Source organism: Bactrocera latifrons, unplaced genomic scaffold (genome assembly GCF_001853355.1).
Source record: "Bactrocera latifrons isolate USDA-ARS-PBARC rearing strain unplaced genomic scaffold, ASM185335v1 scaffold_400, whole genome shotgun sequence".
Classification (NCBI taxonomy): Eukaryota; Metazoa; Arthropoda; class Insecta; order Diptera; family Tephritidae; genus Bactrocera; species Bactrocera latifrons.
Window position 1 is genome coordinate 202935 of NW_017537047.1, and position 20166 is coordinate 223100.

The following is a 20166-nucleotide window of genomic DNA, read 5'->3' on the forward strand; positions in this document are numbered from 1 at the left end:
TTGCTCCTGCTTCTGAAAAAATCAGAAGTCGCATGCTTTGACTGGCGCAAAAATCAAACAGCTACGAAAATCAGAAATCAGCATAAGTCGCCGTTATTCGTTTTTCTGCTTTCTGCTTTTCTGTTGCTTTCGATCGTATACATAAGTTGCCGCAACAGCTATCGACAGTCACAGTCGCGAAAAGTAATGCATTCGGCTTTTTGCTACTTTTGATTTTTGTCGCTGTTGTTTTCGATCAGCAGCGTAAGTCGAAGAAAGCAAGAAGCCTCCGAATCGGGAAAGTCACCAGCAGTCGCCGTCTTCTTTTTTTTTCCTCTTTTGCTTTTACTTGCAATTAGAAACCTGCTAGAATCACTCGTGTTCAGCTATGGCGCCAAGTGCAGCGTGGAAATATTTTGAAAATAAAGCAGCCGAGGGTTTAGCAATATGCAATATATGCAAAAGYTCTCTCAAAAACAATAGACTGTCGAATTTAAAAACTCATTTAATAAAGCAGCACAAAGTTGACTTAAATTTAACTCTTGAAAATATTGAATCGTCATCAACCTCGATTAAAACAGTACGAAAAAAAAGATTAAAATTGAAGTYAATAAAAAACAACTGTTAAGATCTCACATTGGATTGGTAACGGAAGATAGCATTCCTTTTAATGTTTTAAATTCACCAAACATGAGGAATATTCTCGATCCAATTTGTGAAGGTCTTAAAACTACGGATGGACAAATAATGAAATTAAATGCATTAAACTGCAAAAATACTTTGAAAGTAGTGGTAAATAATATAAGGAATCGCATAACAAATGAACTGAAGAACAAATTATTATCTTTAAAAATAGACAGTGCATCCCGATTGTGCAGAAATATATTTGGAATAAGTGCACAATACATAAACGCGGTTGAAATAAAATCAATCATGTTGGGAATGATTGTGTTGAAAGGTGCAGGATCAAGTGGAGCCAAAAATCTTGCCGCCGAAGTGGTGAAAGTTCTTAATRAATATAATATTAATTTAAATCAAATAGTATCCATAACTTCTGATAACGGTGCGAATATGCTAAAAACAACAAATATTTTATCATTTGTTTCCGAACAAAATAATGAAACGTACCACGAAGAGTGCACCAACGATGATTATGTACAAGAAATCGAGCTTATGGAAACAGTGCCCTATGTATTAATAGGCAATATTCAAGTTTGTCGTTGTGCTGCACATACAGCACAGCTGGTTGCTCTTGATGTGATGAAATCATTGGATATTATGAAATACTTACTCAATTGCAGAAATATGACAAAATTCATAAGAAAAACCATCCAATGGATATCGTGAAATATTTGAATTAAAAAAATTGAAAATGTCACAACTAGATTGTCCAACCAGATGGGGATCTACTTACACAATGTTAAACAACTTGTTGGGAGCAAAAGATATTTTAAGTAAAATTTAACCTATTAAAAACAAATCGGATGAAGAGAATTTTGAACCAGATTCCTCGTTTTGGAATTTTATTGAGCCATATTGCAATGTTTTCAGTCCCTTGCAAAAAACCATAAAAAGATTTCAAGAGGAACAATTACATTATAGCACCTTTTACGCCCAATGGCTCAAGCTTAAAATATCTACAGAAAAATTAGTAAAGGATACCAATGAGAATTTAACGAAAACTATTCGAAATGAAATTTTAAATTCTATTGAAAAACGARCAAAAATATTGTTTAATAACAGTTTCTTGCTTTATTGCATCCACGTTTCCAACATATATTACCGCGCGGCACAAAAAAATGACGCACTAAATTATTTAAAATCTATTTGGGATAGACTTAATAGTCTTCACCCTACTGGCAATATGTTCTCAACTCCGAATTCCAGCTCTAATGAAATGCAGAACTATTTTGAGGAAGACTAAATGTTAGAAGCGTACTTATCTCAATGCGTTAAATCAGAAGTCAACAGTACAATCGATGTCTATTCAAAAATTGAAAAYCTGAAACTTTCTTATCAAAAGATTGACATAGATGTTTTGTCTTATTGGAAAGGAAAATAGTATACCGACCAGGAATTATACGCAATTAGTAATGTTTGTTATGCCGTACCGCCAACTCAGGTAAATGAAAATAGCCTAATTAATTAATGTTTTCTCATTTATTTATTATTTTTATAACAGGTGTCGATTGAACGAGCTTTCTCTACTTTAAGACTGGTGCTTACCGACTATCGCAATCGATTAAGCCACGATGTTCTTGAGAACATATTGCTAGTAAAATTAAATCCTAGCTTTCTGGACATGGCCATTGATACGTTGCCACTTTTTTATGTTATTTTATTCCAACGAATTTTGATTTAGTTTTTTATTTTTGTTTACTTAAGAAAAATTAAAAAAGTTAAAAATGAACACAATATTWAAAAAAACAAGTACACTATAAGTAATTTGCCAAACATTTCTTTAAAGTCGTAGCTAATCAAAAACGGTCGCAACGGCCGACTTCCCCGAATCGGACGCTTCTTGCTTTTTTCGACTTACGCTGCTGCTCGAAAGCAACAGCGACAAAAATCAAAAGTAAAAAAAAGCCGAATGCATTACTTTTCGCGACTGTGACTGCCGACGACTGTCGAAAATTGTCGATAGCTGTTGAGGCAAGTTATGTATACGATCGAAAGCAACAGCAAAGGAGAAAGCRGAAAAACGAATAACGGCGACTTATGCTGATTTCTGATTATCGTAGCTGTTTGATTTTTGCGCCTGTCAACGCATGCGACTTCTRATTTTTTCAGAAGCAGTAGCAGAAGCAAAATCATATGAACTGAAACTTGCCGCAGTTTTTTAAACGCTGGACTAACCTCTCTCGCCGCTCCATAAACTCTGACAGTCCACCAAGACTCTCTGCCTGTAATGATTTCGGCAATAACCTCACCACTAATAATAGCCCACCTCTTTCACAATACAAGCCATCCACTTAAACGACTTCACCATACCAAACAAAACTACCATTCTCTCCGTTTTCTCAATTCCTACCTTTCGAACCTCTTCCATCCCTTTCTCAAGTACTTTCCAACACTCAAGAATTAATTACATCCGAAGGTGAAATTTAATACAAACGATGTCTGAACATCCTGTATATTTTTTTCTCTCTGTCTTATTAATGACGCTTAAAATAATCCAGTGGAACACAAACGGATACAACAACAATTATACTGAACTCTAATTACTCATAGAAGAACTAAACCCAGACATTATTTGTATTCAAGAAACACATATCTCAGTTACTCCCAGTAACAACATTTCCTGTCCAAGGCATTATTTTATTCGAATTTACATAACATCCAAGGCAATAAACAAGGCGTTTGTCTTTTAATAAAAAATATCAYACCACATGAAGTTATCGATTTAAATTCTACACTATCAACAATAGTTCTTAAAATCAACTTAAATTTTAGCTTTACTATCCTTAATACGTATGTACCACCCCAGCAAGTTTTTAACGAAACTGATTTGAAAGATTTGCTTTCCCAACTACCCCCACCGGTTTTGTGGACTGGGGACGAAAATCAAACACAAGGGGTGCAAATTTAGAGAATTTTTTATTGAACAGCAACCTAATTCTTCTTAACAATGACGCCCCCACACATTTTTCTACCCACTCTTCCCTAACGAGCGTCGACCTTTCCCTATCTTCTCCCCAGCCCTCCCCCAGAATCAGTTGGGAAGCTTCCTCTATTCTCAGAAGTGGTGACCACTTTCCTATAAGCATCTCCCAAAATTTATTAATTCACGCGCAAACTGGAATATACTCGTATTTGAAAATGAAATTTTAAAAAGTTTACCCACCACTCCAATCGACAACATCAACCAAGCCACATCTGCATTCACAAATCTGATTCGTTCTGCGGCAAATAAGTCGATTCCTCAAACCAAACTCAAGTCTTCAAAAGTTTTTCCGCTTTGGTGGAATACTTTCAAGTTGTTAATATCTGAATATAATCTGAATAATTATAAAAAAGCAAACGCTCTCTTTAAAAGAGCTGTAAAGACGGCTAAAAGGAAAAGTTTTGAAGTATTCACTGCCAAAATATCTCCTGCGTCAACTACCAAAAAGGTATGGTCAGACATTAAACTTTTGTCTGGAATCCCTCACAACCGTATTAATTTCATTAATACAAATTAAAGTATTCTGACGAATCTCGCAGATATTGCGGCAACCTTTGCCAATATTTGGTCTACATATTCGCAAGATAGTAATTTTTCTGCAGAATATATCCCAGTTAAACAACATTGAATATCTGCCATCTATACACTAACTCGGCTATAATCCCGCAAGCGGTGTCTACGCCAATTAAGAAAAAGAATACACCAACGAATCTCTCTGCATCAGCAAGAATATTAGAGTGCGATATTACTTTCCGCGAAGTAGAGTCTGCATTACAAAATTCTAAAAGCAAAACACCAGGCATTGATAGGATATCCTACCCGATGCTTTCAAACTAACCAACAGCTGCTAAAGAAAGACTACTCTGTCTGTATAATACAATTTTCCACAAAGGATCCTACCCACAACACTGGCGAATAGCCACCATTATCCCTATTATTAGACAAAATAAACCATCGAATCTAACTACTTCTTACGGACCAATTTCCTTGCTATCCTGCTGGGCGACTTTCAWGGTTTGCTACAAAAAACGGCTTTCAAATATCAGCATAGTACAATGGATTCTTTTATTCAGCGGACGGCGCTATTACTTATTGCAATATAAAATATCCCCAAACTGCTAACAATATTTTTTGCATATTTGCAAAAAGACAAAATGTATATATCCACAGTTAGTTTTTGAAAATATTGTAATAGAACCCATAAGCAATTTATATATTTTAGGAGTATATTTTGATAAAAGATTTAATTTTTGGTATCAATGTCTTAACCTAAGAAATAACTTAACAAACAGACTACATATAATTAAATATTTAACTAGTAAACGATCTTTTATYCATCACAACTCTCTAATAAACGCTACAAGAGCCTTAATACTCGCTAAAGTCGACTACGATTTACATACATATTTTTGGATGGTGCGCAAACTCTAATTTGAAACTTTTGGAACCTCCTTATCATGCAGCGAGCCGTCGGAGTATAAACGCTTTCCCTACATCACCTATTAAGTGTATCTTGGCGGAATGTGGCCTACCAACAATAAAGGAAAGGGTATACGAACGAATGATGCAACTAATTCCAAAACTGATATACTCTCCAAACGCCAGATTGCATAAAACCGTAATTTGTAACATTCGCAACACTGACGTACTCTTTTTTCTTTAATTAAGTTTAATACTCCTTTATATATTTCTCCTGATAAATAAATAAATTTTGTTTTAAAATTGGTAAAACTTTTACCGAAACACTTCAATCGATGAAAGAAGTTTATGGCAATCGCCTATCCCGTAGCAGAGTACACAAGTGGTTTCAACGTTTTCAAAGTGGTCATGAGGACATAAATGACGATCAACATCTGGGCCAATCAAAATCCGTGATCACGGGAATTCATCAAAAATCACCCGAAATCATCATTGAAACTCATGGAAATGGAATTGAACATCTCCAAAACATATACATATTTATCGCATTCTGACCGTACATTTGTACTTACGAAAAGTGTGTGCACGGTTTGAGTCACGACCAAAAATTTCTCAGAATCCAATATTCGAAGACCGATTATTTGATCAAAATTCACATTCTAACCATTAACCACTCCTAACCTGATATGCCACCGTGCGACTTCTTTCTTTTCGGGAAAAAATCATTTGCTCATAAAAGGAAAGCGTTATGCAGACGTAGAGGCCATTCAAAAGGCTTGCACCGGTATACTGGCGGCATCACCGGCCAACGAGGGATATATAGATTGTTTGTTTGAAGTGAGTAGACGAGTTTCTTTGTAGTCCCAGAACTTTTTTGCGAAATCACATAATTATATATAGTGAAAGTGCCATAGTTAAGGTAACGACTTACCAGGAGACTGGACCTTTCAGTTTGAATATTGAACCTAGCAAATAGATAAGTAAAATCTTATTGGTATTATTTGTAATAAAAACTTTATTTTTACATACTTGCCCCTTTTCGTAGTAAATTTAYACAAAAAAAATACTTAAAATAGATTTCCCCCATATAACAGCGAATCAAAACGAGCACTTAATTTTAATTTTCAGTTTTGCTTTGTTCGATAAACTGTTTCTCCTTTTTCACTTTGCCTTTGGTTACGGCATTGCCAGCCATTAAAAAAGCAACTAAGGTTTTAGGACAAAGGACTGAACATACCCACTGACAGGTGTTCCCAACTATTTTCTGGCAGAGATATGGCTTCTGAAAATAGTTTGGGAAGTACACCAGAAAATCCTTTTCAGAGGAATTAGAAGATTTTGAGAACACCTCCAAAAGGCAAAAATGAGGAGACCAACGCTGCTGGACCGACAAAAGTTGTGAAAAGGCCGACCAACAAAACAAGCGCGGAAAAGATGAGCAAATGCGGAACGGGGAAGGTGGTAATAGTTTTTGCAAACTGGGCACAAAAATCAAGGATCTTGAAACTATGATGTCTGGGCAGAGGCGAGACCTTGTAATTTGCATAACAAACCTGTACGACAAAGCAGAGAATCCGCTGAAAAGAGCTACGGTAGGGAAAGCGTCGAAATCCCCTTTTCCCAGAGAAAAGCATACGCCAAAGAGGGTACGAGAATTATCAGGTTACTTACCACCAACCAAACAACGCGAACTAAGATTAAGATTGTACCGAAAAACAGTTCTCTCGATAAGCCCACATCCGAGAAATGGGTGGACGTGGTAAAAAGAGAAAGCCGGTTGAAAAAAGAATTCGTACGAAACCAGACGCCGTTATTATAACCAAAGTTTGCAAATGTATTTCACTGTGAACAGACGTATTTTTTCTCTGCTCCGCGTTTTATTATTTATTCTATATTAATGGCGTGTGTTTGCGGTCATAGGATTGATCGCGCTCAGCCCAAGATCAGCTACCATAAGTGTAATCAATTCTTCCACTTGACGTGTATGAATTTATCACAGGCTGATGTGGATTTTTTGCAAAATCCAAAAATGCTTTTTATTGTAAAGTGTGCGCGGTAGCTTGGAGAAATTCTATCCGTTCGCCGCCTGCGTCGCCATCAGTGCGTAATGTTCATTGTTCTGATATCTTAAATTCGCAACAACAAAACGCTGAACAATCAAATCACGAATTATCTGGACCTTTGTTGGAGCCTAACAATCCAAATAATGCAAATGAGTTGCTTAAATCTCTGGTGTTTGAACTAAGTTCACTGAGAAGTGAACAATCGAAGGCGCGAACTTTAATACAACAATTATGTGATGATAGAAATTCGTTAATCGTTATGCTTAACGAACTTAAATCAGAAATCTGCATTGTACAAAAGAAATTGATCGATAACGGCAAGTTCTCTGCACCACCTTCGAATGCTCTCTCTACTGCTTCCGAAACTCTCACTGCTGCGACTTCTGTTGATATAAATGCTTCTGCGTCTAACACTGTTGTTTCTGCTGATAATGTGAGTGTGAAGCATTACGCTCCCGCTACACTGAAAGCATTCTCTGCAGCTTCAACTACCGCTCCGTCTGCTGGTTGCTCCACTTTTTCTWTTGCTGCTGATAATAGTACAACTACAGCTCCGTCCAACGTTGCTGTCGGCGTGGATTACTGTGCTTCTGCGGCTCGACCTTCTGCTGCTCCCAATGCTGTTAATTATACTAATACATTTGCTGACGCTGTTGCTAGGAATATCAACACTCACTCGAAAGGCAGAAACAATACAACAGTTGCTGCTAAACCAGATCGCCCCTCTGTCGCTGTCAATGCTGCTCAATCAGCTGCAGTTGATGACTCGGTTAATCTGAACTCTTTTACTTCAATTACAACTAATGGAAATTTAAAGTTAAATGTGAAAACTAGCAACAAAAAATCTTCAGCTGCTTCAAATGTGGTTGGTATTAATGCCAATTGTGATCTCGATGTCGTCATACCTAAGAAATGGATTCACTTGTCTGCCTTWAAGAACTCAGTCACTGAAGAAGATATTATATCTTTTGTTGTTAAACATGCTCATGTTGGGAAAGAGCATCTTTTATGTTATAAATTAATTAAGAAGGATACTGATATAAATAACCTTAAGAGTATAAACTTTAGGTTAGGCGTGTCCCCATCTTTTTTTAATGCCGCTTTCTCTTCTTCACTGTGGCCTTCTGGCATTAAGTTGCGTCCCTTCAAGTTTTTTCCAAAGGGAAGGGAAAACAGTGCTGTAGATTAGATGATGCGCCTTTTAATGRCCATTTTACTCGTGAGTTTTCTGCACATTCCTCAACTRGCTCTWGTCTTAAGGTGTACTACCAAAATTTATCGGGTATTAGGTGTAAATCAAATACTATTCGCAACTTTGCTTCACATTTGGATATTATCGTTATTGCTGAGACTTGGCTGAATTCTAGTTACTTTGATAGTGAATATTTTGACTCAAGTCTCTACTATGCATAGCTATGTCTTCCGTAAGGACAGAGATCATCAAACTGGCTGTTTAAGAGGGGGTGGTGTTCTCCTAGCAGTTCATTGCAAATATCGTCCTCGTTTAATTATTATTGATAATGATGATTCTATTCTGGACCAACTATGTATTTGTATCAATGACGCTCTGTTCTCATACATCCCTCCTAATAGACCTCTAGAGTTGTATAACTTGCACGCAAATAATATTTCCTCGCTGGTATTAAATAATGTCTGTGCTCTGGGTGACTTTAATTTAAGCAATATCGTCTGGTCTAGTTGTTCCTATAGTCCTGCTCTTATTCCCTCCAATTTATCGTCTTCTCAGGAGTTAGTTCCAATCGATAGCTTGCTTAGTCTCAATCTGATTCAAATCAACTCTTATTCAAATAATCTGGATCGGTTTCTAGACTTAGTGTTTCTTAGTGATAATTTAAAATCTAGGTTTCTCGATGGATTCTCTACAATTACTCCAGCCACCATTCATCATTCTCCGCTAGCATTTGAGGTGGATACTTATCTCTTCCCTCCTGTTAAACCTACTGATGGGCCTGGTTTTAATTTTGCATATTGTGATTTTGAACGACTCAATAATCTCCTCGATGAGATTATATGGGATGATCTACTTTCGGGACTAGATACAGCTAATAGTTTCGCGATTTTTAAGAAATCCATTCAGGATTTTTGTCATTATAATATCCCGCTCAAACATATACAACCATATAAGTTGCCTTGGTACACTAAGAAAATCAAACGTTTAAAAAATCTTAGAAACTAATACTATAGAAAATTCTCTTCAACTAAATCTCATGTTTCCTTTGTTCAATATCAGCACTACAGAAAACTGTTTAATGAGTTGGATAAGTCCAGACTTATACCTGACATCCACACGTGGATAAGTAGACGACATGGAGACCTGGATTTCCACCTGACCCAAATATTAAGCGGGCATGTGTGCTTCAGAGGCTACCTATACGAATTTCCAAATGACGTCAGTCCGTATTGTTCGATGTGTGCGGAGTCCATAGAAGACTCTGAACACGTGTTTTTCCATTGTCCTCGGTTTCTAAACATAAGGGAAAAGTTAGAAACTGCACTAGGTTTTAGCCTAACGGTGGAAAACTTGACTGAATTTATGTGTCAGTCCTCTGAGAAGTGGATAGCTGTTCACGAAGTGGCTACTCCCATAATGACTGCATTAAGACAGTTACAGCAAAGTAGGCGTCAGTCCGTCCGCGCTATAGAAGAGACGTAAAATGTCTTGTCACTCCCATGAAGTAATACCTTACCTGGTGGTTCCGTGGGAGAGTCTTCAGTTGGGAGTAGGTTAGGTTTAGCGGATTAAAGTTCCGCACTCCGGCTTTCGATGCTTTCTCCTACTATGAAAAAAAAACCGGCCAACGAGCTAAAACACTCTGCTCCAGCCAACGCTGCAATTTCGGCATACACCACTCACAGAAATACGTCACGCGAAAATGTTTGTCCTGACTCTCCAGGTGTTCGAGGACAACCCAATCCAGTCGGTGCGCGCATACTCCGGAGTACAGTTGCGGTGGAAGAAAATTAGTCCTACTACTTTTCGAACATAAGGGTTTATGTTATGTTAGCTGACCATTTCGTCTTATTTAAGCTGGTGTCTTAACTAAGGTTAACTATGCCCCACTTGATTCTCGAAGCATCCTCATTTCCACGAAATACCGCATTAAAGAGGTGACAACTTTACAAATACGCTGTTCACGGTAAGGTGGTTATCGGGTTATGTGGTTATTAGATTAAAAATAACCTCTATGATCCGTGAACATCCCATAGTGTATGGTTATATGCTTATTTTTACACAAACAGCTGTTCATTGTTTACATTTTAAGTTCAATGAATTTCTACTTATAAAATGCCTAAACAAAGTTTAAAAAGCAACATAATTGAATTTAAAATAAGTTCTGCTATTCAGGAAATGGACTTTATTATTATTAAATAATCCAAATTTTAAGAGTTCAAAAGATTCTTTGTATAAAATTTGCAGACATCTTGCGCCCTGAACAGTGTCACAATGCAATTGTAAACAAAACACAGCTGTTAATAGCAGAATTTCCAATTAGAAAATATAAATGGAAATGCCATTCGCTTAGTTTTATTTTGTGCTGCCATTTAGTAAAACTCCAACGATTTTCTAACACTGGAAATAAGCAAACAACCACATAATCTGTAAACAAGGGTCTGGGTTGGTCAAARTTGGTTATTTTGTCATACCGCATTTTGTTGTTGTTTACTTAATCACATAACCACATAACCCGATAACCACCTTATCGTGAACAGCCTAAAAATTTTAAGCTTATTTTCGCTAAATGCAATTAATAGTTAATGTAATATAAGWGTTACAAAAAAAAAACCCTTTTCAAATTAAGGGGTCAGTAAGTTTTACTTTTTTTTTACACAAATTGCGTCAATAATTCACCACCACATACCTCATGATATTTCAAAAAAAAAAWGTTCTATTGTAGAATAAAAATTTTTATGAAAAACAAGGTCAGATTACCCTACTGACCACTTAAGATAAACCATAATTAAATGTTTACGTAAGACCATCGTGACAATTTAAAAAATTTATAAGCGTTTTATTTGCGGCATACTTTTCAAATAATTCAGCGTCGCAGATTTTTAATTTTATATCTTTATAATTGTTTTTTGTATTTAGTTTGTCTCTGCAAGATTCAATCTAGATATGAACAATTATTTTAAACGAAAATTAATTTTATATATTTTCCTGTCGTCCCAAGATCTTTTCTGACTATCTTTTCATGAAATATCTTATCCAATTTATTTCTACCACTTTTGTTTTGCCGTATGAAAAAGCTTTCCTCCACAGACATATGTTTTAGCAGTTTTCCCTTGATTGTTTCTTTACAGAGTTTTTCTTGAGTTTCATAAAATTTTACTTTTATGAACCTTAATTTCTCTTCCTCGCAGTTGTGGAAGATGTCGGTGGCTTTAGCATTGATAACAGAAACTGCAAACTGCAAGTATTTGTGCGTTAATAAAATAAGCAGGTCAATGATATGTAGCACCTATTTTTTGTCTGTACTTTTATACAGCGTTTAATTTCCAACAGCGTGGAGTGGATCCTTTCTAGCTGGACATAACTTTCCCTGTGGGTAGGATTGAAAAACTGGTCGATAGTAAAGGTATCTCTGAGCATAACTTGAATTGCATTACATTGGAAAGCTTCACCGTTGTCACAGACAATGACTTTAAAGTTATTAAACACTAATAAGACTTCTAATGGTGCGTATTTAATATCAACCGTAGCTTTTGAAATAATGGGTTTAACTATTGCAAAATTGGAAATCTATGCACGTTAAAGCAATTACCTGACGGATGCGCAAAATTCCAAGCGACTAAAATCATCTATTCTCAACCTGTAGCTGACTATGCGTAGAAACTTGGAAGAGTGGTCCCACTACTGAAACCCGTCAACAAAAAGGAGTGCAAAAAGCGGCAAAGTGCAGAGCACTTTCACAGCACTTAGCGTCATAAACGCACAAATATTTCATGACGTAAACCAAAATTCCGCCTATAAGAGAACAATCCTCGTAGCGTTGACCCGGTTAAAAGCTTTTGACACAGTTGGGCGAAATGAGATAAGCGTCCCCTAAAGGCACCACATCCATGAAACTGTACACAACTGTCACACCTCAATACACCACACCAAAAACGCAAAATTGTCGTTTGCGCTACCAATTATTAGATTTCTTAAATGCAATGTGCCTAATAACTGTGAACGAAATTTATATTCTAAAATAAAGCCAATTGTCGTGAAGTATAAACCGTGCGTTTTAATTTAAAATAGTTCAAGTTTGTCAAGGGGGTAGTGAAGAAAGTATAGTGGGTAAGGATTTAAGCACAGTTAACCACACAATGCTACTTGACTACATTGATCTACCTGAGCACTAAAAACTGCAAATTGAAAAGAATTAAAATGGGCATCCCGCAGTATAATCCCCTTTCCCCGTTGTTGTTTAAATTTTAGAATTCGAAATTTCCTCAACTGCTTGAATAAATTTCTATCACATCGCTCGATATTAACGATGGGTAATGGAATCGACGACATGTGTTCGAAAGTAAACGTCTATCTCTCCGACCTTTCTTGTTTCTTCTCTGCAAAGTRTCTAACACTCTTTCCACTAAATCCACAGCGATCTTATTCACGAACTGGACGAAGAAGTTTAGATTGGACCTTAACATTACAGTTGGTAGCCGGCTGCTCAGGAGGAAAAGACAAGCAAACGTTGTTGACAACATGCAAGGCAATTGGCCAGCCCGTTCTAAACCATGCCACATCTACGCCTGAATGAAATAAAACGAAGAACCCTGAGAACACTGCACTCGGGACTATAACAGGATGCCTCTTGAAGTGTTGGGTCAGGCACATACAGCCCGTATGCTTCCGGTTAAGGAACACAACGAACTTCTCTCAGAGCAGCGGAGCATCCTCTCTAAATATTCTATCTGCAGACAACATAATTGCCAATTAAGTGATTGATTAAAAGGAACTATAATTGCGATGTATCAATCAGTAGTTTATTTTATTGTGTTTAGTTTTAATAAGACTGGTTTTCGAAAATTACAGAAAGAATTGTCAAATGTGCTGAGTATATTGCAAATAAAGATTTGGGGTACAACAGTCATAATCTGATGAAACATTACAATTCGGCTGCGTCATGTGAGTGAATCGCCATGTATTAGATGGTTCACTTCCCTTAAGGGATCGTCTCAGTGTGAAATTTTCGACGTGTTTCTTTGGAGTGTTCATTAGCGCAGACGTACGCGATTAAATTCTGTGTGAAACTCAGTAAATCTGCGACAGAGACGTCGCAGGCTTACCCAGATATTGCTTTAACAAGAAGTGGTCTGTTCGCCTTTTTTATACAAAAATATTCAAAATATAGTGAATTAATTCCTTAACTTAAATGACACCCGAATAGCCATACACTAATATTATAATTATTCATTTTAATCTAGTTAAATTTAGGTCGAATATATAAAACAATAAATGAACCATCTTAATTCAATTAGTTGGTAATAATTTTTAATATTATATAACATTTTCATGTGGCTAAGTGTAATAAGTGAATAAAAAAATCTTTAGTCTTACTTACATTTTAAAAATTTCGTCGTATAATGGAAATCGCGTTTTATGATGAACAGACGTTTTATATATTGGCATATTGACAAATCTGTTAGTCGGATAAAAATTAATCTTAACAAAAGAATCACATGATCCATTTTGATCCATAGGTACCAAGTTTCTCCCATTTAAAATGTGAAGCTGAAATATCATTAAATACTTTAACAAATTCAAAACAATAATTCACATGAAATTTAGCTATTAATTACCACTAATCCGGTTTGTGTAAAGTTAGGTTTTATTGTGAGTTGACCGAATTCYGACCTTGAAATTCCTTGTTGACATCCCAACAATTCCAAATAATACTGATGAATTAAATCAGAGGTCTCATAAGCATGTAAGTCCAAAGCCTTTTCAACTTCTCTCAATACTTCAATATCTGATGTTACTGCGTTTCCAATCTTAAAACAAGATGTCATCACTGATAATGTTTGTTTTAAATTTAGGAAAAAAGATGGTGGCCGTCGTTTCTAAGATAGAAAAATTGTGTGTTTGATTTTTCATTCAAAACAATAACCAAATAATCAAAACAAGAAAGGGTCGGCTAAGGGGTACAACCAAACATTTTATACTCTTGCAACTTACAAGAAGCAAAGCCAGGGAAATAGTTAAAGATGTAAAACTAATCATATATGTAAAGTAAAGTCAGCCGGATGTTTGAAAACTGATATTAGTTATATAGGGGCTGACCAAGTTTTCACTCAGATTTATCTGCATATTTTATTCACAAAGATACACTGTGGTGAATAAAACGCGCTCTTTAATTTTCATTGTGATAACTCACATATTGGTACAAAATCACCCCGAAGTTCGAAAATCTTTAAATTAGGTATATGAAGGCTAAGGGAAGTAATCTTTAAATTAGATATATGGAGGCTAAGGGAGTATTGGTCCGATTCAATCCTTTTTGATATACATATTATAAGAGAAGGAATCTCCCTTAATTTGAGTTATATTAGTACTCGTATATCACACATGACCCGACATTTTCGACCAAAAGTGAACTGTAGTACCGGAGTCTAAATACTCGGTAAGTAGGGGCTTGAACAGTTTTTATTGGATTTAAACATATTTTAGTCATAAGGTGGCACACAATAAATTTTTCTTGCAAAGTTTTATCCCGTTAAATTAATTGTTCTTGATTTGTGTACCGAAAATTGAACGAATCAAGTGAAATTAAAAATTGTACTATATGGGAAAAGGCGTGATTGTTGTCCAATTTCGTCCATTTTCAAAAAGTGACATAAGATACCACTTACCAATTAAAAWTTTCAAGTGTTGTGCATATTTGGCGTGTTTACCAGAAATATTAAAAATGTAAAACAAAATACATTCAGCTATATGTAGACAAAATCATTTGGAAGTTAGTGAGCTTTATAAAAGTGATATTTTTAATTTTTTTAATTTACTTTATAAGTTATGGTTTACTTTCATATTTGTTTAATTGAAACACGACGTTTAATCGCATTATTATTTTATAAACAACAAAATCTGCCGATTTTGTATAACCACAGAAAAGCTGGTTTGTGTTTTACACATTAAACATAATAAATTAAAAATTGTAATTATATTTCGACAATATAACTTAGTTTACTTATACTTACTAAAAACATAAAATTCAAAAAAAAATCCCGAAGCAACAAGAAATTGCGAAACAAAAATTAAGAAAGTATAGTGGTAAGCTTTGTGTGTCATGTAATAGGAATGCCACCAACAAGATATGGGATTTAACCAAAAAGTGAGCAGTACCACGTAGTTCGTCCAATTTTCACACCGTTTCTGGCGTATTTAGTTATTGACTAATCGCGCTTGTAGTAGTTTTTAACAGTACCGTTATATGGGGAGTGAGCGGGGTTATTTTCCGACTTTATCCATTTCGACATTGTCAGTAGAAGTTCTTATAATATTTGTACCCAGAAAATTTGGTTGTAGCTTAAGTGGTTTAGGAGATATGTACAGAGGGCGGGGCCACTCTCACAGGTGATCCTTGATACTGCAATCTTGGTTCGATCACGCCCAATTACGAACTCGAAATTTTTGTACTAAGGAACCTACATACCAAGTGACGTCGTGATATCTCAATTTTTACTCAAGTTACAGCTTGCACGGACGGATGGACGAACGACAAATAGTCAACCGGATTTCAACTTTTCTCGTCATGCTCATTTTTTATATATATACTATATGTAACCCTATATCCGTTTAGATTTAGGCAATACGTACAACCCTTAGGTGAACAAAACTATAATACACTGTGGCAACTGATTTCAAGAGTATAAAAAGATAAAACCAAATGAGCTCCGTAAGTATTGAAGATAGACAATCGTGTATCGGTACCGGCATTATCTCAAGTTCTATACAACCGATTTACTTGAAATTTTGTGTGAACCTTATTTATATAATCCTTTATCCTTTATCTTTATATAATCCTTAATCCTTTGTTTTTAATATTTTRAAAAAACTCAGGAATTAAAAAAAAACGGAAAAAATGAATGAATGAACAGCATCCTTACTGAATAAGAATTTCTTTTCATTTTTTTTTTACTCCTGTCTCTCCCCCCCCCTCTAATTATTTTAATTTGTGTTTAAATGAGTTAAGCATCCCCCCACTTTAACCGGGAAAACTAACAAACACTCATACTTGACGACACCACACTCGCACACAAGACAACTCACCACACTTGTACATCCACCCACTCAGCATAAAGAATGGTCTCCTGAGCAGATTCAACACTTTCGTTCCTGCAGTTCGCCCATCACCACATCAACATTTTCATTCTACACAATTCGCACGTTAACATACACACATTCCACTATACACAGTGGCAGCTTTCGTTCGTTGCAATTGGCCAGAACRCAACGAGATCCAACAACATTTTCGCTCTGGTATTATTGGAACACCTTTTCCTCCGATCACTTATCGGTCCGGTTTACCTCCTCCCCGCTCCGTATACATGTATAGAACATTATATTTTTCATAAATTCTAAATAAACTTTAAAGTTATTGTACACATTAAATACGTCTGCATTCTTATTTAACCATCGTGAAAGTGAAAAGTACTTTGACAGCAAAGTATTTAAACATGGTCCTTCGAGCCTTAAAGACAGGCACTATATACAAACAGCCACATATATGTGTGCACAGAACAAACAAAAAAAAAAAACATGCACATTATACCGGCAAATAAAACATACATAAATTCTTAAGAAAAATAAGAACAACGGAAAGAGTGCACTAAATACAAAAAACAAAAGCGGAACAGTGCAGTGTCTATATATGTACATATGCATAAATTTATTTAATTTTGTGTGGTACATAAATGTACATACTTAAATACAGATATACGAGAAAGTTTAAAACACAAAAAAGGAATCGTGCGGGGAACAAGAAAAAAAAAAAAGTGCAGTGAACCTCACAAAACAATATCAAAAATCCGAAAATTGCAGTGACAATATATACCTAAGAAAGTAACTAAAAATAAAGTGGAATGGCACCCATTTATAGGCATATACGAGTGTACATATATATATGAAACAAGTGGGTATATTTCAATAAAATCTACAAGAACAAAAACTTAGGTGACAATTAGTTACTATTACGAAAATATAAACATAAAAGTGCAGTGCGAAACTTACTAACTAACAACAGAAAAGAAAGAGGTTAAATTCGATCAAAAAAAGAACTGAGACAAATATACATAAAACATAAAAAAATAAAACAGTGCGAAACAATAAAACTACAATAAAAGAGTGGGCGCGAAATACAAAACTAAAATAATAATAACCATCAAAATACATAACTGCAAAACGCGCACGCGAATTAACCAAACAGAAACTGAAAACATCAAACAACAACAAGCACAGTATAGGACTGGAAGAAAAAGCCAAAGGCACAAGCACATGCACGTACAAATATCAATTTACTTACACTCATAGTCCCCAAAACCCCCTGGCGGAAATCAAAGTGAGTTGCATCGATCCCCTTTTAATACCTATATATTTGCATATATGAATGTAGCACAAAATTAAATTTGTGTTTCTAACAGAAATTCCGTTGGTATAAAAAACCATCACCAAACTTATTTTCCGGTAAAAACCGAAATACTGCTAACAAACAAAACACAGTTTGGTAATATATAAGTATAACAAATTATTAATGGCGATAAATGCTTACAGTTGTGTTAAAATACACAAAATATTTCCACAGCACAAAAAGTTCAAGTATTAACTTGCAATATGTTCTGACAATACCCCATTTGTTTAACAAAACAATAAGCGGGATTGCATAAACCAAATAAGCAAGGCACAAACATTAATCAAAATTATAACATATAAAACAAAACAAAAAAAAACATACATATATGCAAATTTTCTAATGCAATAATATTTATATATACTTACATACAAAAATATATACAAAGTCCATACGGGAGAATACCTGCACATTCTTCATTTCGCCTTCGCACTCTCTTCGCAGTGAGAACAAACATATAGACGGCAAACAATCACCCGGTGCCATTATACACTACACTGGGTATTAGTACAAAAAAAATACGTAGTCTTAAAGTTAAAAAAAAGGGTCGTTTTAAAATTCAMTTAAAACACGGTGGTAAAGTGGAAAAAAACTTTCCCTAATTTTATCTTTGTAGTTAAAAACAGAATACAAAAAATCAGTAAAACAAAATCTACATAATTTGTGAACACTGTATATGCAAACATAGGTACATATATTAAAACATATAAATCTTCAAAGGCATCTTCATTGGCATCTATTCGGCAATACCTCTTGTTCTTTGACAAACAAAAACAAGCAGAATTGCGAGTAGAAAAGCATAATCAGAAAAACATACTAACAATTCGTGCATACTTATGTAAAAACAACATTGATCTCTTTAACGAGCTCTCAATCACACAAAACATAAGTACATGCATACGTACATATGTATAAACAAGTACACGTATTAGGGTGTACCTAAATACAAAACTTTCGGACAACAATTACGTTAATAAATACAATGAGCGTAATAAAAAAAAAATCTTTAAAAAAGTATTCAATTTATCATACAGACTTTATCGCTTCTATTAGATACCATAAATCAGTTTACACTGAGGAAAACTTTAAAAATATTTTAATATAWATATATATAGTATAACAAAAATGGTTCATAACGAAAAAAAAAAAACCAAAACACACCTGCAGGAGCTATACACCCAAAACAGGTTGTTAAATTTATTTCAGAAAGTGACAGTTTAACAAAATACTGCACTAGATTTGCTTCTTCACCGATTCAAGAAAACTCTGAATCGTTATTAGAAATAAAAGGTCAAAATCTAAAAAAAATTCTGGACTCGTCTCGAAGCGGCTCATGACGCCATAATAGAAACTGACGATTCAGACCTATACACAAAATTTCAAACAATCGGCTTACGCAATATATGAAAACTGCTTAGACCAGTACGAAGAAACAAAAGCTATGATCTCCGATCAATTAAAGCTAATAAAAGCAATCGAACCCACTCCACATTCGGGAGTGGGGCTGCCACAAATGCAACAATATCAAGAGGCAAGTTCAGGCATCAACCTCGAGGTGCCCGCATGTGACACAGAAACATTCTATGGAGGTTATGAAGAATGGCCATCCTTCCGGGACATTTTCACTGCCGTTTACATCAACCATCTAGAACTATCAAAAGTACAAAAATTGTATCACCTCAAATACAAGACACAAGGACAAGCAGACGTCATAGTAAAACGAAAGAACACTGGTCGATACACAAGTAACGACACTAATGAACTTGCCAAAAATTAACAAAGAAACGAGTGTCGAATTAATCAAATTGGATTCTAGATCCACCTTTTCTAATTGTCTAATTGTCTGTCCGGACTGTTCAATGTTCTTAATTTTGATTATTTTTTCTTCTAACCTTTCCCCACTTTCATATTGGGTGATGAGAAAATCTTTCATTAGTTGCCACGTTGGACAGTTCTTTCGGATAGGTCCTATCGACACTAAATATCTCCACAGACAGCTGGGACCCTATTCTGGTAAACATTTGCACCATCGCATTACCAGAAAAATCGTTACTTTTGTGGAAGCGATCGCTCTCACCACGAAAGAAGTATCCARCGTGGCAAATAATGAAAGATTTTCTCACCACCCAATATGAAAGTGCGGAAAGGTTAGAAGAAAAAACAATCAAAATTAAGAACATTAAACATTAAAAAATAATCAAAATTAAGAACATTAAACACGACACGGAGGAGGGAGTCATGTGTAGAAGTTCACGCAWGTGAGGAAAGTTTTCTGATCGCCATTCACTTGGGAGCGGCCAGAAACGATTCTTTTACATATAACTCAAGCAGCGCACGACTTCCGGTCTTTGACTAAGTATCCTCTGGGTAGCCTAAGAACATCCGTTTGAAGGCGAGCTAAAGTGAG

The 20166-nt window shown here is 35.4% G+C and overlaps 1 protein-coding gene across 1 annotated transcript in view; it reads right to left on the minus strand.

Annotated features, from left to right (window-relative positions):
- LOC108972531 (protein unc-13 homolog 4B-like) overlaps positions 1-16708 on the minus strand; it is a 55022-nt gene extending 38314 nt beyond the window's left edge. Inside the window, exons 1-3 of the mRNA XM_018939159.1 lie at positions 16661-16708; positions 13936-14196; positions 13698-13867 (exon numbers count right to left, since the gene is read on the minus strand). Of these exons, the coding sequence (XP_018794704.1) occupies positions 13698-13867; positions 13936-14196; positions 16661-16705 (476 nt within the window). The 5' untranslated portion in view covers positions 16706-16708. The remainder of the gene's footprint in view (positions 1-13697; positions 13868-13935; positions 14197-16660) is intronic.
- Positions 16709-20166: the final 3458 nt, after the last annotated feature.